Genomic DNA, 20,369 nt, shown 5'->3' with positions numbered 1-20,369 from the left:
GCTCAGAATTCCAGGTTGCTGGCTTAGGATTATCCCACAAATTATTGAGGGAAAAGCTATGGGCAGCTTCACTGCATTTGTCAAAGCATGTTTGACAATTTGTTCAAACATGAATCTACCATAATCAAAATTAAGCTTGGTTCCAATAGCAAATATGAGCCTTCCAATAGCATTTGAGATTGTAGAGATGTGATTTGTTGGTACCCAATTTGTTGACCCTATCTTGTGCAAGATAGTATATTTCACAATTAATTTTCCAGCAAAGAGATGTTTTTTGCTTGGCCACTTCTTGACCTGTCCAGCAGTTATTTTCCTACAGACCTCATTGTCTGTGGCCTCTAGTTCAACACCACCTTCTGTTCCTCTTCCTAGGAACTTATTAATCACAATTGGGGAGAACTTCACACACTTTCCTCTAACAAACACCTTACAAAACTCTTTGTTGTTCTTGTCAGCAATGTCCTCAGGGATGTTCACCACAAACTCTTTAACAAGACCTTCAAAACACTGAGATAAACCACTAACAGTCTTCATTAATCCAGCAGACTTAATCAGGTCCATGACCTCCTTAACCTCCACAGCATCCTTTCCCAGTTCTCTTTCCACAACCACTCTCCTTTGGATTACAATTTTCCACTTTGCTGCACCATCTTCAAGATGGAAGGAAATATTATCCAAGTGTACAGCAGCAACCTTAGCAGGAAATTTTCTAATAGTTGACCTTTTGATAGGAGAGATGTCAGGGACATTGATCGGAAAAATAGCAAGTGTACTATTTTTACCGATGTAGTAATAAGGAGTTTTATTTCCAAGTATCGATCTCAGGGATTGCGTAGGAAACACTTATTTTACTTTGATTCTATCAGAACAAAAAGATAATGGTTTGGTTGTTTTCGAAATTTCAGCAATAAACACAAAAGACAGTAAAATATAATTGATTAATATAAAATATGCTAGGGGAAGTGGTTGATTTAACCAGTTATGAATTCAGTCAAGATTTCCTTAATACATATGCAACATTCAATTACCTAACCTCAGAATGTTCTTCCTTAAGTCCTTAAGGAAGAAACTATTAAGCTACCAATTCTTACTCAAATGTCCATTCAATTAATCATTGGTTTTAATCATTAACAATATCAAGGTTTGCGGTGGTTTACAAAAGTTACTAGTCCTAGATGATGCAATCATAAACCCAATTGTGTGAAAACCCTAACAATCACAATCCTGTTATTGATAGTCATAGATCAATTTGTATTTGTCCGATACAAAAGCATAATAACATCACACAATTAAATTGAAATAAGTAACATAGTAATAAGGAAATCATTTGTTCAAATTCATAACATACGATCAAATCAGGACCACCCCCCTGACATAGGGGGTTTAGCCTCTCATAGTATTAAACAAAATCATAGTATGAAAATTAGACATTACAAAGAACTAGGAGATTTTGATCTTCAATGTTCGGAACCCTTGAATCTCGCCGTCTTCGAATCCTCCGTAGTAGCTCTCCTCTCAATGCAGTGTTTTCTTTCGTACGTCAAAAAGTGTCTTCTCCTTTCTCTCCCAAGCCTTCTAATAGTTTCAGATGGATTTTCCCAAAGCAAAAAGTCCAAACTACCCTTAATGAGCAGAATAGATTCACATGGCAAAAGTTGAAGTTTCTAAGTCGCGCCCATCAACACGGGCCGTGCATGTACACACGGGTGCCCGTGTGTGCTTTCCAACATGATTATTTTCAGATTAAGTTACAGGGGCATCAATACGGGCCGTGTTCCTACACACGGGTGCCCGTGTTAACTCTCTGTTTTTTTGCCTGACCAACAACACGGGCAGTGTTGTGGCACACGGGTGCCCGTGTTGAACTGCTGTATTTTCATATTTTTGCCTTTCTGAGTATCCCCAACTCCACTATTAGTGCTTTTAAACCTGTGCAACGGCCTGTAACAATAACACTACCAAAACGAAGCGTAAAAGAGACCTTTTTGACATAAACATGTAATAAAATGAAATGTGATACCAAACTAACAAAACATGATAAATGACTCTGAAACAACTATAAACAAACACAAATCTTACCAAAGTGATGAAAATACGTCGGATTAATGGTGGGAATTCAATGGAAATGGTGACCGATCAGACATCGTCTTCAACATCTTCCTCTGAATCAAAACTTTCTCTTACTTTCCTCTTCTTTACCTCCACTTTACTCCAAGACTTTAAAGGGCCTACGATAGTAGCCTTCTTATCAGTTTTGGCTGTCATCATCTCAGCCACCGACCTACCCTTTCTGGTCTTCATTCTCTAAGCAACACTTGGCTTCAAGTGATGAAGCAAGCTATCATCTTCATCATCTGAGCTCTCATCTTCCAAGTCGATCACCTTCTTAGCAGAGTCATGCTTGTTAGATTGAGAAGCATCTACAGATTTCTTACAAGGCAAGGTTTGCCCTAAAGAACACAGTCCTTCTGCAGCAATATCTTTCTCAGACCTAGATGACTCATCATCTTTCTCATTGTGAGGTCCAACCTCAAGAGAAGGGTCCCTTCTAGATAGGGGAGTAGAAACTCCCTTTACAGAGTGTCCTTCATTTAGGATCCTCGTGACAAGATTTCTAATGACACGATCAGTATGATGCATGTCATCTTTAGAGGTAGGGTTATCAAAACTGTTATCTTGAGTATGTCCTGCAGTGGAGGAGGGACCAGGAGCGTCGCCTGGGATGACTGATAGGGGAATCACTTCCAAACTGTCTTCATTAAGAAAATCCATGGAGGGTGTTCTTGCTTTGTGCGTAGGTTTGGTGTTTTTAGAACTAGAAGGTGAAGGATGTTGTGACATCTTGTTGAGCTTGTGAAAGGATTTATGTTGCCCTAGCAGAGAAGGTCGATGAAGTTTGAGGAAGGTGGAAATGTTTAAGCTTAGGTTGCGTGTGAAAATGCTATAGATGGAAGTTCCAATACTAGGTAATGATTTACCATAAATGGGGCACTTTCTTTTAAGTGGGCACACAATATTTTTATTCCCTTTTCCACTCCAAATTAATTGCTATAAATTCTCATAGATATAAATCCCTAATTTCCCTCTTAGACATTTAAATTGATTGGCATCCAAAGCCTTTGTAAATATGTCAGCTAATTGCATTTTAGTAGTAACATGCTTCAGGGCTATGATTTTCTCTTCCACGAATTCCCTAATAAAATGATGACGAATATCAATGTGTTTTGTCCTGCTGTGCTGAATAGGATTCTTAGAAATATTTATAGCACTTAGGTTGTCACAGTACAATGTCATGACATCTTGCGTGACATTGTATTCAGTTAGCATCTGTTTCATCCAAACCAGTTGAGAACAACTACTTCCAGTTGTTATGTATTCAGCTTCAGCAGTGGACAGGGACACATAATTTTGTTTATTACTAAACCATGATATTAAGTTGTTCCCCAAGAAGAAACATCCTCCTGATGTGCTTTTCCTATCATCAGCACTTCCAGCCCAGTCAGCATCACAGTATCCAATCAGCATAGATCCAAATCCATCAGTATACAACATCCCATAGTCACTAGTGCCATTGACATATTTCAGTATCCTTTTCACTTGGTTTATGTGACTGACTTTTGGTTCAGCTTGATATCTAGCACAAACACCTACAACAAAAGCAATGCCAGGTCTGCTTGCTGTGAGATATAGCAGACTTCCTATCATGCTTCTGTAGAGACTTTGATCTACACTAACACCATTTTCATCTTTGGAGACTTTCAGATGTGTAAGAGCAAGTGTCCTTTTATGACTTGCATTCTCCATGCCAAACTTCTTAACAATGTTTTTGGCATATTTGCTTTGAGATAGAAAGATAGAATCTTCCATCTGCTTGACTTGTAGCCTAAGAAAATAGGTCAGCTCTCCAACAAGGCTCATTTCAAATTCAGACTGCATTTGTTTAACAAAATGTTCGACCATCTGATCTGACATCCCACCAAACACAATATCATCCACATATATTTGAGCCACCGTGAGTTTTCCTCCTTCATTTTTAACAAATAGGGTCTTGTCAATACCTCCCTTCCTGTATCCATTGTTAGTGAGGAACACTGTGAGTCTATCATACTAAGCCCTAGGAGCTTGTTTCAAACCATAAAGGGCTTTCCTCAACTTGTACACATGCTTTGGAAGATTTGGATCTATGAATCCTTTAGGTTGTTAAACATATACTTCCTCATTTAAGTAGTCATTCAAGAAGGCACTTTTTACATCCATTTGGAACAGTTTGAACTTCAGAATACATGCCACCCCAAGCAATAGTCTAATGGACTCAAGGCGAGCTACAGGGGCAAATGTTTCATCAAAGTCAACTCCTTCAAATTGAGTGTATCCTTGTGCTACTAATCTTGCTTTATTTTTAGTAACCACCCCTTGTTCATCAAATTTATTCTTATACACCCACTTTATTCCTATGACATTTATTCCTTCAGGTCTTGGAACCAGTTCCCATACTTCATTTCTCTTGAATTGGCCTAACTCTTCTTGCATGGCATTGATCCAGAACTCATCAGTCAAGGCTTCCTTGACATTCCTGGGCTCAATCTTGGACACAAAACAGCCATGTGAGATCACTTCCCTTGATCTAGTTGTGACCCCTTTATTTGGGTCTCCTATAATGAGATGTTTAGGATGATCCTTCTGAATTCTGATAGAGGGTCCCTTATTAATTTTGTCAGCTTCAAGTTCAGCTTGAGTGAGTTCATTCTCATTACTTTTTTCTGGGAAATCAACTAGAGAATCATTTAGGGATGTCTCAACATCGTCTGTGACATCAGTCTGCTGATCAACAACCACAACATTTATAGATTCCATCATTACTTTTGTTCTGGAATTAAAGACTCTAAATGCTCTGTTGTTTGTTGAGCAGCCCAGAAATATTCCTTCATCACTCTGGGGATCCATCTTCCTTCTTTGTTCACGATCAGTCAAGATATAACATTTACTACCAAACACATGGAAGTATTTGACTGTAGGTCTTCTTCCTTTCCAGACTTCATATAAAGTAGTAGGAGTCCCTTTCTTCAAGGTTACTCTGTTGTGAACATAGCAGGTTGTGTTCATAGCTTCAGCCCAGAAGTGGTAGGGCAATTTCTTAGCATGAATCATAGCTCTGGCTGATTCTTGGAGAGTTCTATTTTTCCTTTCTACCACACCATTTTGCTGAGGAGTAATGGGAGATGAGAACTCATGACTAATTCCTTCTGATGCACAGAATCCAGCAAATTTGTTGTTCTCAAATTCCTTCCCATGATCACTTCTGATTTTGATAACCTGACTTTCCCTTTCTCTTTGAAGTCTTAGACAAAGATCTTGGAAGACTTAAATACATCAGATTTTTCTCTTATAAAATTGACCCAGGTGTATCTGGAGAAGTCATCCACCACTACATAAGCATACTTCTTCCCACCAAGACTTTCCACCTGCATGGGTCCCATTAAGTCCATATGGAGAAGTTCCAGCACTCTGGAAGTGGTGTCATGTCTGAGCTTCTGATGTGACATCTTTGTCTGTTTTCTAATCTGACACTCCCCACAAACTCTTCCTTCATCAATCTTCAAGTTGGGAATTCCTTTAACAGCTTCAATAGATATAATCTTCTTCATTCCTTTCAGATGCAGATGGCCCAATCTTTGATGCCATATCTTCACTTCTTCTTCTTTGGCTAGAGTACATATTGATGAATAACCAGTTTCTTGAGAACTCCACATGTAACAGTTGTCCTTAGACCTGACTCCTTTCATGATCACTTCATTTTATTTATTAGTAATCAGACATTCAGTTTTTGTGAAGTTTACAGTTAGACCTTGGTCACATAGTTGACTGATGCTTATTAGGTTTGCAGTCAGTCCCTTAACAAGTAGGACATTGTCAAGGTTAGGGACTCCAGGGCAGTTAATCTTACCAATCCCCTTGATTTCACCCTTTGCTCCATCACCAAAGGTTACATAGATGGTGGCATGAGGATGAAGGCCAGTTAGCAGGTTTTTGTTTCCAGTCATGTGTCTGGAGCACCCACTGTCAAAATACCAGTCTTCTTTGGCTGAAACTCTGAAGGAAGTGTTAGCTATCAGGTTTATAACACTATTCCTAGGAACCCATTGTTTTCTGTTGACAGGTATGTGATGTTTGGGTCTAGGTTGATGATGAGAAGGACTAGGATAGTCATACAACTTATAGCAGAATGGTTTAATGTGGCCAAATTTTCCACAGTAATGACATCTCCATCTTTGATGTTTCCCTTTCTGTTGTCTTCCTTTATGATGTTGTGATATATGATGTGACATCTTTGGTTTTCTACCAGTGTGACTGCACTCAGGTTTGGATTTTGGTTTGCTACCAGTGTGACTGCACTCTGGTTTGGATTCATTGAACCTAATGCCAGACTTGTCTCCTGTCATTTGTCCAGTATGGAGAATTTTGTCTAAGGTGTCAGATCCATTGTTTAGCATTCTGACATACTTTGTCATCTCATCTAGCTTGGAATTCAAGAACACTGCTTCAGTCTTTAACTTAGAGATGGTTTCCAAGTGTTCTACCTTCTCATTCTCCAGTTGTGTTATCACTTTCTTCTGACTTTCAACTTGTTGACACACTTCTTCACTTCTGTGACACAACTTTCTGTAGGTAGTGGCTAACTCATCAAAGGTTACTTCATCATCACTTGAGTCTTCATAAGAACCCCATCTTCCAGTCAATGCAGTCACAAGATTTGCAGACTCTTCTGTTTCACTTTCATTAGACCAAGTAGCAGTAAGACTCTTCTTTTGTTTCTTGAGGTAGGTTCCACATTCAGCTCTAATGTGTCCATACCCATCACATTCATGGCACTGAACTCCTTTTCCTTCTTTGGACTTTTCATCAGATCTTGTTCTTCTTCCAGCATTATTGGACTTACTGATGTCAGATGAGATGTTCTTGACATTAGACTTAGACCTTACATCCATCTTATTCAGAAGTTTGTTGAATTGTCTTCCCAGTAATGCTACATCATTTTCCAGATCTTCATCAGTATCTTGACCACATTCTTCCTCTTTCTCTTCATTGTTTGACATGAAGGCTATGCTTTTGAATTTCTTTTCAGATCCATCACACATTCCCATATCAAATGTTTGGAGGGATCCAATTAGCTCATCAACTCTCATATTAGAAATGTCTTGAGACTCTTCTATAGTTGTCACTTTCATGGCAAATCTCTTAGGAAGTGACCTGAGTATTTTCCTCACTGGCTTTTCATCTGACATCTTCTCACCTAGGGCTCCTGAGGCATTAGCAATTTCAAGGATATTCATATGAAATTCATGAATATTTTCATCTTCTTTCATCCTTAAATTTTCAAACTTGGTAGTGAGCAGCTGCAGTCTAGACATCTTCACTCTAGAGGTGCCTTCATGAGTGGTTTTGAGAATGTTCCACGCATCTTTAGCCACCTCACAGTTGTTTACCAATCTTAATATGTTCTTATCTACTCCGTTGAATATAACATTCAATGCTTTAGAGTTCCCAAGAGCTAGATCATCCTCCTCCTTGGTCCATTGTTCCTCAGCCTTCTTGTCAGTTGTAGCTTCTCCTTCCTTAGTAATAACTGGATGTTCCCAGCTTGTTAAAACAGCCTTCCAAGCTTTATTATCCAAAGATTTTAGGAAGGCTACCATTCAAGGTTTCCAGTAATCATAGTTGGATCCATCCAAAATAGGTGGTCTGTGAACAGATCCTCCGTCTCTATCTATAGTACCAGAAAGTAACGTCCCTAGATCTCACCCAGAACCAGAGCAGGATGCTTGCTCTGATACCAATTGAAATTATGGTATCAAATATGAGATGTCGAAGGTAATGTCACGACACTAATATCTGAACAATACAAACAGGATAAAAGATAAAGAACAGTAATGCAAGAGACACAAGCAATTGTTGACCCTGTTCGGTGCAAACTCACCTACGTCTGGGGGCTACCAAGCCAGGAAGGAAATCCACTAAACAGAATCAGTTCAAAGACTCTCAATAAACAACTTCAAGTTACAGTCTTTTCACCTAATCTCTACCCGTATGACTTCTACCTAAGAACTCTTAGATATGAGATCCTACTCAGTCCCCCTCAATCACAGCAGTGATATAAAACAAGAATTACAATGAAAAGAAGACACTCTTCAATGACACATACTTGATCTTGCTTAAAAGCTTCAATCAATTAAACACACACTCATGCTTCAAAGCTTAGAGTGGACAAATTACAACTCAAAAATCAGTCCAATTCAATCATCTATGGATGAATGAATGGCTTACAATACACACGACCACACAAGACTCAAACCCTTATTCTCTCTCAATAATTCGTTCGTTATTTCTTGTGTATAAAACCAGGTTTTCCATGTCCTTTATATAGAAGCATTTGGCTGGGCTTGGACATCATAAAACCCTAAAACTATTTTCCATTCATATCTTCTCATGACAGTTGATTATATCTCGTTGGAAAATAAGTCAATCTAGTTGTAATTACTGATTGAGAGCGCGTTCAATCATCTCATCAATCATATATAGATTAGCATACAAAATGCAATCACATAATACATACCATTCAGACTGAATGTTTTGTATACAGATGTCATGACATCGGGTCTGACATCTCAGTAAAAATCCTGCATATTCACATTTTAAACATCCTGCAGGTACAAGTTATCTTATGTCAAGACAACACTTGTGACAACTTGTGAACACTCTAGGTTTTACCAAAATTGCTGCCAACACATAGAACCAACACCATCCATTTCTATTCTCAATATATTTATAACCCGAAGATAACAAACAACATAAGTTAACACTCAAATCGCAAAATTGAACTAAAAGGTTCCCGTTGAGTACAACGGACGTGAGGGGTGCTAATACCTTCCTCTTGCGTAATCCACTCCCAAACCCGAATATGGTTGCGACAACCATTATTCCATTTCCTTAAGATAGACAATTGTCCATATGCTTTGAGGACTTGGCCAATGCCACTATTTGAGACTGAGCTATCCTTGCATGTGCTTTTCATATGATGCAAACCTTGTGTGCCTTTGGTTCATCTATTACCTTGTCCCTGTGCTTGATTTTCTGATGATTATTTCTAAGATTTTGCCAAGGAATATTTTCATCTGATACATTGGAAGACATTGAAGACTGCTAGCTATTGGAGTGATTGCTTGGATATTATGGCTATCTTTATTTGATGCCTTGGTCTTCATATGATTTGCTTGGATGTTTGCTTATGATGATTGCTTGCTCAAAAGTCCAAAGGAAATGGGTTTCTATATGACATTCTTGTCTTGTGGATTGCATCCTATTGGTCAGATCTTTTCAACTCTTAAATTTTAATTTTTGCCTAGGGTAGTCCCTTCATCTCCTCCCACTTCTTTAATTTCAAAATATCTCCCTCTTTTCAAAACCTTCTTTGCTTGTGATTTCAAACTTAGACATGTTTTAATAATTAGAAACTTTGGCCTTATGTCATTGAATTTATAAAAAAAAATCTTAATCAAACTTGTAAAATAAACTTAACCATATTGACTTTAATTTCAAAAGACAAAAAGAACTAACAACCTCATTTAAAGGTCTTTTACCACGAACTACGGTGTTTTGATCCCTCATTTTTATGTTGGTACGTAGGCATAAGACCGAAGGTCTTGTCAAACTCAAAAAATATAATTAATGAATTCTTTTCTCATCCTTTCATTCCTTTTTTTATCAAACATCATTTTTAACCAAAACACTTGCACACAAAAAATGGCTCCCTAGGAGTACCTAGGATACTTTGGGTGTTAATATCTTCCCTCTGTGTAACCAACCCCTTTACCTGTGATCTCTGGCATTTTATTAGTTTTGATTTGAAAGCTTCTTATCTTTTGGGTTTTGTTCATACTTTTTTCCTTTTCCTTTGGAAACAATAAAAGCGCGGTGGCGACTCTGGTTTTATTGACGTCGTGTTTATCCATAGCTCGACGGTCATGAATTTACCGCTACAGACTTATGTCACAAAGCTCGTTATCTCTTTGTTAGATCTTTCCTCCTTAGATTTTACTTTAAGCTATAGGATAGTCTCTTCTTCTCCTACCCTTCTTTATTTTTCAAAATCTTCTCTCATTTTTAAAACCTTCTTGTTTTCAAACTTGAACTATTTTCTTAATAAACCTTGACTTTTGTCAAGTGATTTTCAAAACCTTTTTCTTAATAAAATGCTAATACATCTTAAGCATATTCAAACCAATTTCAAAAGACTTAAAAAAGACATAACTCATTCAAACTATTTTGTGCCCTTTGTGCCCTTTTTCTTTTGAAACTTTTCTCAAAGTTTAGACTTGAGTCATTTTCATAGTTGAGATATAATTCTCCTATCCCCATAGCATTGATGGTAATTCTTTTCCACTTAAGAGAACTAGTGGCATACTTGTTGATCTTTATCCAAGTTGCAGCCCTTCTCATGATGATGCAAAGTTCTTATGCTTGTAGGTGGCTAGTTGAGTGTTCTCTTAAAAATGACAAAATGTCTTTTTATTAAAAATGAATCAAAACAAACATCTTCATTGTTTTACCATGAACTACGAGGTTTTGATCCTCCGTTGCACTTTGTTGGTACATAGGCATGAGACTTGGGAAATCTTGGCAAACACAAAATTATGAAAAACATTTCTCTTCTCATCTCCCCAATCTTTTGCAAACAACACCCTTTTTAGCCAAAATGTACAGATTTTCAGAGAGGTTCCTATAGAGTACTACAGATGTTTAGGGTGTTAATACTTTCCCTTTGCTTAACCAACCCCAAACCCTTATCTCTGTTTTTTTTATTATTTTTGTTTGAAAACTTCTTTAGGTTTTGTTCTTTCTTTTTCCCTTTTCATTGGAAATAATAAAAGTGCGGTGGCGACTCTTGCTTTATGAGTTAAGTTAATCAATAGCTTAATCTCAAAAATTGTACCACTATAATAACCCTTGGTTCAATTAGGTCTTTTGAAGGTTTTAATGTGTCCTGGTTCACGGTTTTCGACACAAGGGATATAAGGCTCAAAATTCAATTTAAACCCACCCCATTCTCCATGATGATCTCCAGTCCTATGTTTAGCTAATTTGACACACACATTCAAGCTATAACAGAAATGTTAAAGGTGATGATGTTATAGTGCGGGAACCAATGATGTTTTTTGCTTAACGAAATCACCTTCTTTTTGTTTGATAGTCGTACAAGTTTGTTGTTGTCCTTTCTTTTGTTAAGGATTTTTGGCAATCCTTCTTCTTGATTTTCTTCTTATCCCTAATTTTTTCCTGGACTATTTCTTTTGAGTTGTCAGTCTTGCAGGATGCCCTATTTTGTCCTAAGTCATCTTTCAAATTTTCGACTTAGCAAACTTTTTTTTCTTTCTTTTTTGTATTTCTGGGAATAACTTGTATGACATTTGTTCACTTGATTTATTATGAAAGGGATGTGTCTGTCATGTTTTGATGGTTCAATAGAAACAATTGATGTACGCTTTTGAATGTTCACTACTTCTTTGACATTGTTTTATATGTGCGAAGAGAGGATGCGATTGAACCTCATATGGATGCTTTTTTCTTGTAATTTTTAAATGCATAGCCAAATTAACCAAACAACTACCCCACCCCTGGTTCATATTAAGGATTTTTCATATATAAAGAAACACCAACTTATAGGCTCAAAAGGGATTGACGAGGGATTATCTTCATTAAATATTCAGTATTTAGGAATTGAAACAATGCCTTACATCATCAACACAGTTGTATTCGAAAACATATTATTTTTTCGTTTTTTATGACAAAGGAACTAATGAATATTTGCAGAGTGAATACAAATGGATTGATTCAAAAAAATTCACATTCATTTCATTAATATTACCATTTAAAGAACAACAAACTTAAAAGCAAACAATACTTTAATAGTCAAACAAAATGCGAATGAAAATGACAAATATGGCCTAAGGATCATCATCTTTGAGGACGATCCTCCCTTTTGATTCATCGGCTTCAGGAAATGCTTCTTGTAGTCTTGGCACTCACTCGAGTATGGAGTTTTCATTCACCAACAAGTTTCCTCCTTGGATGGTTAAGCATTTCTTGCCAATCAACTGTAGTACTTTATATTTGAAAGTGTTAAAATATGATTTGGTTATGCATTTATACCTTGAGTTTTTATGATAACAATGTTGTATTTGTGTGAGAACGATTTTGGTATCCTGATGGTTTGTTATTGTGTAGCTTTAACAGTCAGTTTTGATTATGAGTTTATGACGTGTGTTGTCATCAATTTTTGAACATTTGTTCCGAATTCCTCTTTTGCACTAATCACTCATGAGAAGTTCTGAAAGATGTCAAGTTAGTGTCGCAATGTTCTTTCTGCTTCTATGTTGATTCACTCCTAAGAAGTTCTGGAAAGACGTTATGTTATTGCTGCAATATTCTCTCCACTTCTGCTTCTAGATATGACTATTATCATCAAGCTTATGAAGAATGGTAAGCTTATGGAGTTTTATTACTTAGATGAAGATTTTGAAGATCTCAAGCCAGGCTTTGAGGTTACAAGGTTCGAGAGTCTGAAGATTCTGAAGATCTGAAGATCTCAAGCCAGACTGCTGACACTATCAAGGTTCTGACTGAAGATTCTGAAGTTTCTGAATCCAGTTGTGTATTTCTTCGTTTCATGCTTCATCAACTATTTATCAGAAACCAGTGAATTTGAAGATAAGATTAAAATGGATACGTGATCAAATAGTACATGGTACAAATAAAATAATCCTTCCACTACCTGAAATCATGGGGAAAGGACATTACTATTCTTCACACTTGTCACTAATTCATTAGTGGACAGTTACATTTTGATTATCCCATATTTTCCCTCCAACGGTTCCTTTTTCATGTTATATAAAGAGGACTTAGATACTTGAAGAAAAGACTGCTGCAATAATTTCATAAGACTTTTTTTCTACGTGAAAAAGCTCTAAACTTTGCTCATACTTTTCTTTAAGTGTTTGTATTCCATTTGTGTAAAATCTGCTTATGTAGAAGCAACTTGTAAACACAAAACTTTTATTCAAACATGTTATTTGTGATTCCTTAATGATACTAGGTATAGTCGGATCCTTGAGAAGACAAAGAGGTTATTATTTGCGATTTTTGTAATCAGTTTATTATAGTGGATTAAGTCCTTGTGTATAAGTTGAAATCACCTTGGTGGGTGGACCGGAGTAGCTTTGAGTTTCAAGTGAACCAGGATAAAAATACTTGTGTTTTTATCTCTTTATTCTTAGTATTTGTGTGGTGTTCTTGAGTTAGTAAATAGCTTTTATGTTTTTCACACCTTCAAACCCCCCTTTTATTGTGTTTTTCACACCTTCAATTGGTATCAGAGTCTAGCTTTGATTGTGATAAAGTTTTTATTAACACTTCACTATGTTCAGTACCGATCCAGTTTGTGTGAGAAACCATGGTCGCTGCTAACAACAATGTTGTCGCTGCTAACAATAATGAGAGAGATCACTACAGTGTTAAACCACCAATCCTTTATGGTGAGAAGTTTGACTACTAGAAAGATAACAATGATATTGATATCTAGGATCTTGTAGTCGATGGCTACGTTCACCCAGTTAATGATGAAGGAGACAATATAGCAAGAAGTGTTATGACATATCAACAAAAGAAGGATTTCAAGAATCATCACAAGGCTAGAACTATATTGCTAAATGTTATCTCTTATATTGAGTATGATAAGATGACAAACAAAGATTCTGCTAAGTCTTTATTTGACTCTCTGAGGATGACTCTTGAGGGGAATGCTCAAGTAAATGAGACAAAGGCTTTGGCCTTAATCCAGAAGTATGAAGCATTCAAAATGGAAGATGATGAAATCGTTGAGACTATGTTCTCAAGATTTCAGATGCTTGTTGCAGGACTGAAAGTTCTAAACAAAGGATACTCTACGGATGACCATGTCAAGAAGATAATCAAAAATCTCCCTAAAAAAATGGAGACTTATGGTAACTGCTTTAAATCTGGCAAAGGATCTTAACAATATTAATCTTAAAGAACTTGTTAGTTCTTTGAGAAGCCACGAGATAGAACTCAAGGAAGATGAACCTCATAAGTTAGGTAAATTTGTTGCTTTAAAGTCTAAGCCTGAGAAGATAAGAGCTTATCAAGCTGAGGAAGAATCAAAAGTTTATGATGATGAGTTGTGTTTGATTTCCAAGACGGTCAACAGAGTATAGAGGCATAGGCATAATGGTCAAGGAAAGTTCACAAGAGCTAAGAGGATTGTTGGTCGTTCTAATTCTTCGTCTGGACAGAAGAAGCAAGGTTCTGGCAAAGAGGTTATCTGCTTTGAGTGCAAGGAGCTAGGCTACTACAAGAATGAGTGTCCTATGCTAAAAAAGGATAGAACGCCTAATAAGAATTTTTCTAAAGGCAAGAAGGGGTTGATGGCTATATGGGACGACTTTAATTTAAAAGAAGAATATTCTAATGAGGAACAAGCCAACGTTGCATTGATGGCAACTATAGTTGATCCAGAAGGCTCTAAAGAACCAGAGGACAAGATGTTGTCAGAATCAGAATCAAACTTTGATTTTGAAGTGGTATTTTCTGAACTATCTTGTTCCAATTTAGAGTCACGTCTCTCTAAAATACTGGAAAAGTACCAAAGTCTTCAGAGTAGATATAAGGACCTTAAACAAGTCCAAGTAGTTGCTTTTGAAACTCGTAGTGAGCTTGAGAAACATATGTCTTCCCTAAATGAAAAAATATTTTCTTTAGAAAGTAACAACTCTGCTTTGAAAAGTAAAATTTCAAAACTAGAGGAAGAAATAGTCTCAGAAGCTTCAGGTATTGATTGCGTCATTAGATATGACAGAGCATTCTAGTACTTTATGGCTAAAAGCATGTATATTCTTTGATCTATGGAGTTAGCATAAATGCCAAGAAAGGTTTAGGTTGTATAGAAACTATAAAATCGGACGAAAGTCAAAAGGTAAAATTGAAACCTCTCTATAAGCATTTCATGCCTGCTGGCACTGAGCTTGATTTTTCTGCACAGACACGAAAACTTACAAAGGATAAGAACTCGGTTCTGAAACCTAAGTATCATGCACAAATTTTACTTGATTATCTTGTTGCACAAAGACCCAAGGGAGTAAGAAACTCTGGGAAAACTAACAAGAGAGAATCCAGAAAGTGGGTACCTAAGGATAAGATCATCTATGTTGCAGACATCCTTAGCAGCTCATCTGAAACACCAATCATGGTACATGGTCAGTGGATGCTTGTGACATATGATGGGCAGAAGGTCTATGTTCCAAGATTTGGAACTTAAGCCTGAAGGCTTCGTTGGTTTCGGAGGAAACCAGAAAGGGAAAACCATTGGCTCTAGAACTGTTGGTAATGGTAAACTTCCTTCTATTACTAATGTTCTTTTGGTCAATGGTTTGATGCATAACTTATTGTCTAATAGTCAACTTAGTGACAATGGTTATGATATCATTTTTAATCAAAAGTCCTGTAAGGTTGTTAGTCCAAAAGATAGTACAATCCTTTTTAACGAAAAGAGAAATAACAACATTTATAAAATCAGACTTTGTGATCTTGAGGATCAAAATGTAAAATGCTTAATGTCTATTAATAAGGAGCAATGGGTATGGCAGAGAAGTTTGGGCCATGTTAGTATTGAAGTTATGTGAATTATACCCGAGCGCATCGATTGCTCAAAGATACAACAAAGTCGCCATCGAGCTTTATTTATTCCCGAAGGAAAGCGAAAACATCGATATAATCTTGGGGAAAGAGAAATAGGTAAGGAAGTTGGTTATGTAAGGAGAAGGTATTAGCACCCCTCATATCCATGGTACTCCATGGGAATCGTTTTGAATGTTCTTTGTAAGAATAGGTGTTATTATCTGAAGATTACTCGCGGAAAGGGAACGGGGGTTAATAAATAGATGTGCTCGCCAAGGATTTGGGTCCTCGTGCCTACGTGTCCTCATTCGTGCAATAAGGAAATCAGAGCTCCGTAGTTCGTGGAACTATGATGGATGTGTTAGTTATTTTTAGTGAACAATATTAATGTTCACGTTCTACTGTTAACTTGCTTGTATGCTCGAGCATGGGAGTCTTAAGCGTCTGTCTATTTGTGGCAGAATGGATGAACTCGGATTGCACTCTAGCAGTTAAACATTGCTTGATCGCCAAGGAGGCTTAAGTGTCGTTTACGGTAGAACGAAAGTAACACATCCTTTCTGAAAAGGTTTTAAACGGAAAATGACTCCCAAAGGAGAAACTGAGTTTGATGAGGTGAGTTTGCTTTTATTATGAAATGAGAGTCATGATTTGGACCATACTAAAGTCTATGAATGGAGGTGAATATAGTGAGCAACTGGATCATTCGTCTCGTACCCAAAGATATTCAGAATGAGGAGAGGAATTCTCCACTTTCATCCCTTCTCCATTGCTTAAGGCTCGTATCATATAATCCTAATCGTATGGTTAATTATTTTTGAGTTTATTTACAAAATGGTTTTAGTTTTACTGAGAGAGAACGAAAGGGAAAGAAAAGAAACCCTGGAAGGTTGAAGTCTGATCTTCAGTCTACTCTTCACGTCTGTGTAGAAAGAACTATCAATTATCTGATTTAAATTGCACTAAAGTCTATGAATAGAGATGAATATAATGAGCAACTGGGTCATCCGTCCCGTACCTAAAGATATTCAGAATGAGGATAGGAATTCTCCACTCTCACTCCTTCTCTACTCCTTAAGGATCATGATGTGCAACTTGCATCATAACTGATGAGTGTTGAAGTTGAATTTCCTTGCAGCTTCCTATGATGAAGGGTTGTCTTTGAAGAATGAAGAGACTTGACAATCAATTTGAATCAAATTGTGTTAAAGTCTATGAATAGAGATGAATACGATGAGCAACTGGGTCATTCATCCCATGTCCAAAGATATTCAAAATGAGCATAGAAATTCTCCACTCTCATTCCTCTCTATTGCTTAAGACTCGTGGCACACAACTTGGCTCATGATTGACAAGTATTGAATTTGACCTTTGTAGTGCTTGAGTAGTAGTCATGTCTTGTACTGATTTGAATTAAATGAATTCTTGATCTTTGACCTTTGAATCTTAATGTCTTGAAATCTAGTATCCAGTACAACTTGAACGCAAGGACTTACCCTATCAAGTGATCAATGGGTCTTTTGATCACTTGAATAGGCTTGGGGAATTAAGCACAGTCAAAGGATTTAGTTGATCAAAGCAAACTTTGATCAACTTAATCAGATTGGGAAAAATCAGTTGATAGTGACTATACAACAACCTAAAGAGTTAATTGATAGTTAGAATATTTCCATAAGTCATTAACTAAGGGGAGCATGCAAAATCAAGTTATTTCTAAACCTAAGGGCAAAATAATTATTTCACAAATCATTAATATTGCCTTAAATTTCTAGTCATGCAAATTTATAATTAAAATCAATTAATCAAATCCAATTAGTTCTAATTATTTCTAATATTCTAAAAATTCTAGTTAACCTAAGATTTCTAAAACTAATCAAAACTAATTAACCTAATTATTTTCTAACAATTCTAAAATCTAATTAAACTAGTCAAAATCTAAAATCCTAATTAATCCAATTAAATTCTAAATCAAATTCTAAATCCCTAATTAAATTCTAATACCTATTAATCTTAAAATCTAACCAATTTAATTAAAACTAATTAACCAAACAAAACAATGAAAAGAAAATAATGCAAAAAAAAACATGAAATTGGGCCTTGAAGGGGTAAGAAGGGGTTTAGGCCCGATTTTGGGGGTGAAAAGTGGAGGAACTTCTTGGGCCTTAGCCCACACTGGATCCAGCTACACCGGACAAAACCAGTTTATCCATGGTAAACCGGATCTTCAACAGCCGCACTACACCAGCTCCAACGCTTCTTCGTCTTATCCATTCGATGTCTATGCGAAACGAAATGGAAGCGGAGAAAAACGAAGAACACCGCCTCTATGATCACTTCAATCACCAACATCGGATCAACATTAATCTTCACATTCAATTCGTCTTCGTGTGTGCAGAATCATGAGGAAGCGGAATCAAAACCAAGCCGTAAATGGATCGAGTTTTACATAGAATCAAATCGAAGCTGGGAAACTAACCGAATTGGAATGGCGATGCGAACAAGTATTGAATCATTTCTCTTCTCTTTGATTACAATCCCCTGCTTCTTCTTCTCCTTGCTCTGCTACTTTCTTCTGCTGTTGTTCATTCTTGGAGTTGAACTTTGGAGAACGAGATTGAGAGAACGGACGAGAAATTCTGAAAAAAGTGGAGTGATTATGAGCATGAATTATGTTGTCGAATGATCCTCCGGTTGCGTGATTTTTGCTCTGTTCTGAGATTTATGATGAAACGAAGATGAAGAGTGATGAATAATGGATCCCCCGATTTGAGGCGTGTGATATGAATTTATAGAGTTCACTTTTCTGTTTTCAAATTCACATGAAATTCAATCGAAATGCACAGTTAGTTGGACATGAGAAATTTTGTTAGCATTAGTTATAGTGATTCAAATTCAGTTGGTGAAATTAAAATGAGGCAAAAATGAATTTGGTTTTAATTTGGTTTACGTTTTGAGTTGTTTATAGTGAAAAATAAAATTCAGTTTGCTGTAAGTCTTGTTAGTTAAGTTCTGTTGTCAGTTAATTGTTAATGAAAATGAAATGGGATTGTTAACCTGTTGTAAACCAGTTAGATTTGTTATTGATTAAGTTACTTAACAGTTAATGTTAAGTGAGTTAATTCTCTGTTAGGCCAATTTCCTGTTAGAAGTTGGTTGATTTGAATGTTAATTGTAGTTTTTTCCTATTAAATTGTTAATGGTTCAGTGGGTTTGAATTATGGTTTGAGCTGTGAATGTTCTGGCTGCCAGTGCATTACTATGCTGCAGAATTTTGTCATGATTGGATGGTCAGATTGCAAATTCGGTTAGCCCAAATTGATGGTTGTTTGCTATGTTGCAATTCGAATTGAATGTGAATGTGTCACTATATTTTGAAGCTCAATTAACAAACAAGTCGGATTTTATTCAATCAGTGGCATGCTTGAATTTTAATACTTGTTGATTCTAAGTGTTGGCAGCAATTTTGGTAAAACAAAGAGTGTTCACAAGATGTTATGTGTGATGTCTTAACATGAGATATCCTATGTACCTGCTGGAGTTCAAGAACATGTTCATGCAGGATTGTTTCAGAATGCCACATACAGTGACAAGGCTTCTGATATTTGATGTACCTGCTGGAGCTTAAATGAAAGACATGTTCATGCAGGATTGTTTCAGATGACATACACAAGGTCATGGCATCTGATATGGCTGTACCTGTTGGAAGTTATAAAAGGAATTATTGGATTATGCAGGATTTTCCAGGATGTCAGACTCGATGTCATGACATCCTGTACACAGAACATTTAGTATGAATGTCTGGTATTTTGTGATTGCACAATTAATGGCAATCTTTGGATGATTGAAGATATGATTAGCTGGTGCATTCAATCATGGATTACAACCAGATTTACTTATTTTCCAAGGAGATCTAACCAGCTGTTATAAAAAGATTTGATTGGAAAATAGATTTAGGGTTTTCAAGATGTCCAAGCCCAGTTGGATGCTTCTACAAAAAGGGACTTAGAAAACCTGTTTGTACACACAATCAATACTGAGCGAAATATAGAGAGAGAGCTAGGGTTTGTGTATGTTTAGTCTTGAGACTTGTAGGTCATTCAAGTCATCCATTGATGATTGAATTGGACAGATTTGTGGTTGTAATTTGTCACTCTAAAGCTGTTAAGCAAGAGTGTGTGTCTTCTTGATCAAAGCTGTGAAGCAAGATCAAAAGTGTGTCTTCTTGATTGAAACTGTGAAGTAAAATCAAGAGTGTGTAATTGAAAAGTATTTTCTTTTCTCAAGGGATTGTTGTTTAAAATCATTGGTGTGTGATTGCAGGGAAGTGAGTGGGTTCTCATATCTAAGAGTGCTTAGGTAGAAATTGCACAGGTAGAGATTAGGTGAGAAAGACTGTAACTTGTTGAAGTGTACGGAGAGTCTTTGAACTAATTCTATTTTAGTGAATTTCCTTCCTGGCTTGGTAGCCCCCAGATGTAGGTGAGTTTGACCGAACTGGGTTAACAATTGCTTGTGTCTCTTGCATTACTATTCTCTATCTTTATCCTGTTTGCATTACTCAGATATTAGTGTCGTGACATTACCTTCGACATCTCATATCTGATACCAGAATTTCAATGCTAAAG

At 36.7% G+C, this 20,369-nt stretch overlaps 1 protein-coding gene across 1 annotated transcript; it reads right to left on the bottom strand.

The window, feature by feature from the left end:
• Positions 1 to 1,270: 1,270 nt before the first annotated feature.
• On the bottom strand, positions 1,271 to 18,724 carry LOC127084755 (uncharacterized). Its single transcript, XM_051025259.1, has 2 exons — positions 18,221 to 18,724; positions 1,271 to 18,125 (listed from the first exon to the last, which is right to left on the bottom strand). Exon 2 carries the CDS (start codon positions 7,692 to 7,694, stop codon positions 5,796 to 5,798), a length of 1,899 nt encoding a protein of 632 aa, XP_050881216.1. The 5' UTR covers positions 7,695 to 18,125; positions 18,221 to 18,724; the 3' UTR covers positions 1,271 to 5,795.
• Positions 18,725 to 20,369: the final 1,645 nt, after the last annotated feature.

Source organism: Lathyrus oleraceus, chromosome 5, assembly GCF_024323335.1.
Source record: "Lathyrus oleraceus cultivar Zhongwan6 chromosome 5, CAAS_Psat_ZW6_1.0, whole genome shotgun sequence".
NCBI classification, from domain to species: domain Eukaryota; kingdom Viridiplantae; phylum Streptophyta; class Magnoliopsida; order Fabales; family Fabaceae; genus Lathyrus; species Lathyrus oleraceus.
The sequence above is the reverse complement of the archived record's forward strand: the minus strand, read 5'-3'. Positions and strand labels throughout refer to the sequence as shown.

Excerpts from the sequence above, each read along its gene's own strand:
- LOC127084755 (XM_051025259.1), bottom strand. The coding sequence starts at position 7,694 with ATGGTAGCCTTCCTAAAATCTTTGGATAATAAAGCTTGGAAGGCTGTT.